At 70.5% G+C, this 5,813-nt stretch overlaps 1 protein-coding gene across 1 annotated transcript in view; it reads right to left on the bottom strand.

Annotated features, from left to right (window-relative positions):
• Positions 1-95: 95 nt before the first annotated feature.
• The window catches only part of H696_02684 (hypothetical protein), a gene marked incomplete at its 5' end in the record, with an annotated part of 7,413 nt that continues 1,695 nt past the window's right edge, over positions 96-5,813 (bottom strand). Inside the window, 2 exons of the mRNA XM_009496598.1 lie at positions 96-4,850; positions 5,087-5,685. Of these exons, the coding sequence (XP_009494873.1) occupies positions 291-4,850; positions 5,087-5,685 (5,159 nt within the window). The 3' untranslated portion in view covers positions 96-290. The remainder of the gene's footprint in view (positions 4,851-5,086; positions 5,686-5,813) is intronic.

The following is a 5,813-nucleotide window of genomic DNA, read 5'->3' as shown; positions in this document are numbered from 1 at the left end:
GGGATCACCCCTCTGTGTGTGTGCGTGTGTATGCGTCCGTGGCCCCTTGCCCGCAATACGCAGCCCCCTCGCCGCCGGTCCCGCTGTGCTCCGGTTGTTGCGGTGATAAAAAAATGTATTTCCAACACACGGGGGAGAGGGAGAGAAGAGAGGGCGGCGCGGCCCACACAAAAGGCGGGAACACTTGCCCCTCCTCGCCCCACCTGGGCCCCCACATCTCACCGGAGGATGGGCGCCGCCAAGCGCGCGCACACACAGCCAGCAGCGGCCGCAAGTGCCACTGCGGCGAACTAGTTGATGGACGAATAGCCGAACGACAGGGCCGGGCGGCGGGTGAACACCTGGTCGGCCACACGAGCGTCCAGGGCAAACTGCGGCAGCTTGACCTCGGTCGGGGCGGTCGGGTCGCGCTCGTGACGCCGGCGCAAGAACCACTTGGACAGGCCGAGGTCCACGGTCGGGCGCCAGTCCGGCACCGGGGGCCGGGGCAGACGCGGATACGAGGACGACGGGTCGGCCGTCGGGCAGTGCCCATCGTCGCCGAGCTGGGCCGCGGCCGCGGCCGCGGCAGCAGCAGCCGCCGCCGCCGCCGCCGCCTGGCGCGCCTGCACATTCAGCAGGCCAATCAGGTGGTCGGTGTCGGACAGCGGCTCGGGCTCGGTCGATTGCCGGGGCACGGCCAGGCGCTCCCAGAGGATGTGCGCCGCCATGTTGAAGGCCGCCAGGATGATGATGCTCACCCGGTAGCCGATCGGAGTGTACCGCAGGGAGAAGAGGTTCCCCAGGAAGTCCGACTCCACCAGCGTCACCACCAGGCAGCACCCGATCAGGCCAATGAGCGACACCATGAACCAGGGGCTGCGGAAGCCGCGCTCGCGGTGGACACCGAAGCTCTGGGCCATGGTCGCCGCCACCGAGGGATACTGGAAGGCCGAGAACATGAAGAGCGTCGAGCCGACCTCCGTGCGCAGGGGGCTGTACCCCGGGTCCAGGGGGTCCGGCATGACATAGTGGTTTCGGGTCCGGTAGAACCACCACTGAAGCACCTGGAAGCCCACCAGGATGAACACATGGCCGATGACACTGCGCAGGACCGCCGGCGTCAGCAGGTCCCCCTGGGGCCGGGACCGGCTGACCGAGCGCGAGGTCCGCAGCGTCGGCAAGGCCGCCGCCAGCCCCAGCACCAGCACCAAATCCGCGAAGATGTACTGCACATCGGCGAACTCCAGCAGGTTGACATACAGCAGGAGCACCGCCACAAACTGCACGAACCCATAGAGGAACATGAACTTGAACAGGGAGAAGGAGGTCACCAGGGCATTGCGGCCCTCCGACAGGACGGTGGCCACGGCGCCGATGTGGTGCAGCCGCGTGGCGAAGGGCGCCGCGATGGAGGGGGCCGCCGAGGCGCCGGTGGGCTCGGTGGCCTCCTCCGGCGCCGCCGGAGGGGCGGCCTCCGGGTCGACATCGCCCCCGGTCGAGGCCCCGGTGCCCGGGCCGCCGGAGTGCGCATGGTCCGGGTCCGTCTGGTCCGGGTCCGCGTCAATCGGCCCGGAGGCCGGGGGGGCGCTGGCGATGCTGATGCCCACGTCGGCGGCCTTCAAGGCCCCGGAGTCATTGGCACCATCGCCGGTCATGCACACCACCAGGCCCAGGTCCTGCAAGCGCCGGACCAGGGACTGCTTCTGCTGCGGGGACATCCGGGCAAAGACGCCGGCCCGCGAGAGGACCAGCTCCAGCGGCGTGGCCGGCCGGCCGTAGTGCGCCACCAGGTTGTGGCTTTTCGGCAGGGGGCCACGGCGGCCACCGGGGCGATCCCCCTCGTCCTCATCATCATCATCATCATCATCATCATCATCGAGCACCAGGGCATCCGCATTGTGGAGCTGCTTCTCGAACAGCTGCAGGCATGCATCCGGGGAAAGGGCCGCCAGGCCACCCTGCAGCGGGTGCTCCCCGGTGTCGCCCTCGGCCAAGCCGGACAGGTCAAATTGCGAGGACATGCGCGAAAGCGAGGGGGTGGTGGAGGCCGCGGCCGCGACCGAAGCCACCTCGGCCGCGGCCGCCAGCGCCGCCAGCTCCAAGTGCCGGGCCACCAGCGCCGCGAAGGCGGTCCCGGTCACCGAGAGATCCACATCGAAGCTGCTGGGCAGCATGGCGCCCAGGGCCGACTTGCGTCCGGCCGCCGGGGTGAAGCCCCCCAGGCGCGTCATCGAGGCGGAGTACTGGCGGAAGACCGGCTCGCCGCTCTGGGCCAGGAAGTCGTCCAGGTCGAACACCCGGTCGGCATCCGAGGAGTCGGTCATGAGAATGCGCCGAGGCGCTTCGCCGGCTCCGTGCGACGTTTCGCCCCCATCGCCCCCCTCCACATCGAGGATGAAGCACTGCCGGTCCGGGCGCACGAAGCCCGGGCCACAGCGCCGGGCCACGGCCACCGCCGTCAGGGCATTGTCCCCGGTGACCATCATCAGCCGCATGCCGGCCCGCGAGTAGGCCTCCAGGTGGGCCACGGTTTCGCGCTTCAGCCGGTTCTCCAACACCAGCAGGCCGCAAAAGAGCAGGCCACATTCGAGGCGCGCGCGATCGGCATCGGCCAGGCCGCCCTTGATGGCGGCCTCGGCCTCGGCCGGGTCATCCAACGGCCGCCACGCGGCCGCCAGCACCCGGTACCCCTGCGACGCCAGCGACGCCAGCGATGCCTCAAAGTCGCGAGGAATGGTCTCCGGCCGGCAGAGGGCCCGCAGGGTTTCCGGCGCACCCTTCACCAGCAGCCGCGGGATGGAGGTCCGGTCGGCCGGATCCCCCCCGGTGGCGACCCCACCACCCAGCGGAATGTCCAGGATGATGGACGACATGCGCCGGAGATCGGGATCGAACTCGAACCGGCGCAAGACCGCCAGGGCATTCGGCACGCTGGCCGCCGTAGCAGCATCGTCGGCAGCCAGGTCGCCGACATTGTCGGCCCCGAAGTCCGAGAAGTACTCGCTGATGGATGGCCGGCCGGAGGGGGGGTACTCCGGCATGGCCGGAGCCGGCGGCAGGAAGACCGTCTCTGCCACATTCGGCAGCATCGGGTGCTGCCAAATGAGCGTCGGGCAATTGTACACACCGAGGGAGGAAGACCCGATGGCGCCCCCCCCGGGCCCGGGGGACCCGCCATGGTTGCTGCTCATGATGTACGAGCAGGCCGACTGCTGCTGGTAGCCACCGGCATCCAGAACCCCGGCGGCCAGGAAGGCCGCGGCCCCGGGCGACGAGGTGGCCCGGTTCCCGGCGGAGGGCCCCGCCGAGGGCACCTCATCCGGCCGGGTGAGCATCTGCCAGCCGGACCGCTCGAAGATGGCCACCTCCAGCGGGTCGCCGATCAGGCGTGGCGGGGCCGGCGCCGGGGCCGGCTCCACGGCATTGTTGCTGTTGAAGATGCCCGAGGCGCGGGTGTTGGAGCGAGAGCGCGCGGCCGCGGCGGCGATGGCCGCCGACGATGACGGCACCGGCACCGCGCCCGAGGGCACATCCGGATCTTCCTCCAAGTGGGCCACCGAGTGGCAGGCCACCAGCGTGTGCGACAGAGCCAGGCCGCTGAGCGACGAGGCCACCCGCGGGAGCAGCAGGTCCTCCTGCTGCTGCTGCTGCTGGGCGTGGCGGCTGCCATGGCTGGCGCCGTTGGCCGCGGCCACCGCCTCGGCGGCCGCCTGCGCGCCGGCCATCAGGTCATTGAGGTTCGACGACAGGGGGGCCATGACCAGCGGCTGCCGGTGGCTCGGGGCCGACGCGGCGGCATCGCCGGCCTCCGGCATGACGCCGCACACGCCGCGCAGCGTCAGGCCATCCTCGGTCAGGGTGCCGGTCTTGTCGAAGGCCAGGCAGTTGACGCGGCCGGCGGCCGCAATGCGATCGGTGTTGGTGCAGTACAGGTGCCGGGCTTGCAGGCGCGAGTAGGACGCCGCAATGCCGAAGGTCAAGGCCAGCGGCAGGGTCGGCGGCACGGCGATGGTCACCAAGTTCAGGCAATCGGCGATGATCTTGCCAATGTGCTCGCCATGGCGGATGTAGATGGCCACCTGGGCCACACACCCGAGCACCAGCCCGGCAAAGAGCAGCCACATGAAGCGGTACGTTTGCGAGGTGAAGTCGAACTTGGAGGGCTTCGGGAAGAGGATGGCCCGCACCATGCGGCCCTGCTCGGTGGAGAAGCCCGTGCGCAGGACCATGCCGCAGGGCGGCAGCGCCGGCGGAGCCCCGGGCTCGCTGCCCACCTCCGAGCTGAAGGACCACACGCTGGAGATGCTGGCCTGCGAGGGGGCCACCCCCGGGGGGTGCAGCGCCCCGGGCGGCGGAGCGGCCGACCCCCGGGCCTGCAGCACCCGCGTGCCGGCAAAGAGAATCCGCCGACCGCCAGCCCCGGAGGACGATGGGTCGAAGGAGGCCCGGCCCTCGGGGTCCAGCTCCAGCGAGGTCTTCAACATGGGCATACTCTCGCCGGTGAGCATGGCCTCGTTGACCATGCAGTGGCCGGCCAGCAGGACGATGTCGCATGGCAGGACCATGCCCGGCTCCAGGATGACCACATCACCGGGGACCAGGCGCCCGGAGCTGTCGGCCACGCGCTCAAATTGCAGCACCGGCCCCGGGGCCCCGGTGGTGGCCCGGGGCGTGCCGGGCTTGCTGCCATCGGCCGGGGGGTCGGTGCTGACCGCCGCGAAGGACACACCACCGCGCATGTATTGCACGGTGGACTCGGTGCAGACCATCCGCTCGACGGCCAGCAGGTTGGCCCGACGCGTGTAGGTGTTGCGCGCGATACCGATGAGCGTGAGGATGGCAATGATGGTGGCGTACGAGGTGTACAGCTGTGTGTGTGTGTGTGTGTGCGTGTGTGTGTGCGTGTGTGTGTGCGTGTGCGTGTGCGTGTGCGTGTGCGTGTGCGTGTGTGAGTATGTGTGTCTCCACCGGGGCGCGTAAGGGCAGACTGACGAGCGGCGAGACCCCCCAGCGCGGAGGAGCAAGCAGGAAGGGAGGAGGACAGATGAACCCCCCCTCCAGGCAACTGATGCCCCGCGCAGGGGGGTGTCCACACATGGCGCACCTGTGTGTACCACACAATGATACTGAACAGCTGGAAGACGAAGAACGGCTGGAGCAGCTCCGACATGAAGAGCGACCAGAGGGGCTCCGACAGGACGCGCAGCTCATTCCGACCGTACACCAAGTCGCGCAGGGTCGACAGGAGGGCCGCGCGCTGGGTCAGGTCCTCCGGCAGGGAGGCCGAGCACGAGGCAAACAGCCGCTCCAGCAGCATGTCCGACGAGGTGGCCGCCCCGATGGGCGACATGCCGGCGGCCGACTCGCAGGGGGTCAGCGCCGGCAGCGGGGCCAGCTCCACCGACTCGGCCGAGCCGAGGTCCGCCAGGCGCCGAGCGGCCACCCGGTGAATGTCACCGGCCGAGGTGCGGCTCGGGTCGCCGGTGACGACGCCGGCGCGCGCCTGCTCGGCCAGGGCCTGGGACACGGGGCCGAGCCCGGTGTCGGCGACGAACCCGCACCGGGCCCAGTGGTTGGCCGAGGGGATGAACCAGAAGCGCTCGTAGCGCCAGACGAAGGACCGGGGCAGGGCGGCAAACGACACGGCCGGATGGGTGTCCGGGCTGGCGCAGAAGCGCCGCAGATCCCAGACCGCCTGCCAGCCTACGCGCGCGTACACACACGCATTGGGGGGGGGGGGGGGGGGGGGGGGGGGGGAGCAGAGGGGGGGGGCAGGGGGGGGGGGGGGGGGCGGGGGGGGGGGGGGGGACGCACAGCAATGTCAAAGATCT

This window comes from Fonticula alba (assembly GCF_000388065.1).
Source record: "Fonticula alba strain ATCC 38817 unplaced genomic scaffold supercont2.4, whole genome shotgun sequence".
Classification (NCBI taxonomy): Eukaryota; order Rotosphaerida; family Fonticulaceae; genus Fonticula; species Fonticula alba.
The sequence above is the reverse complement of the archived record's forward strand: the minus strand, read 5'-3'. Positions and strand labels throughout refer to the sequence as shown.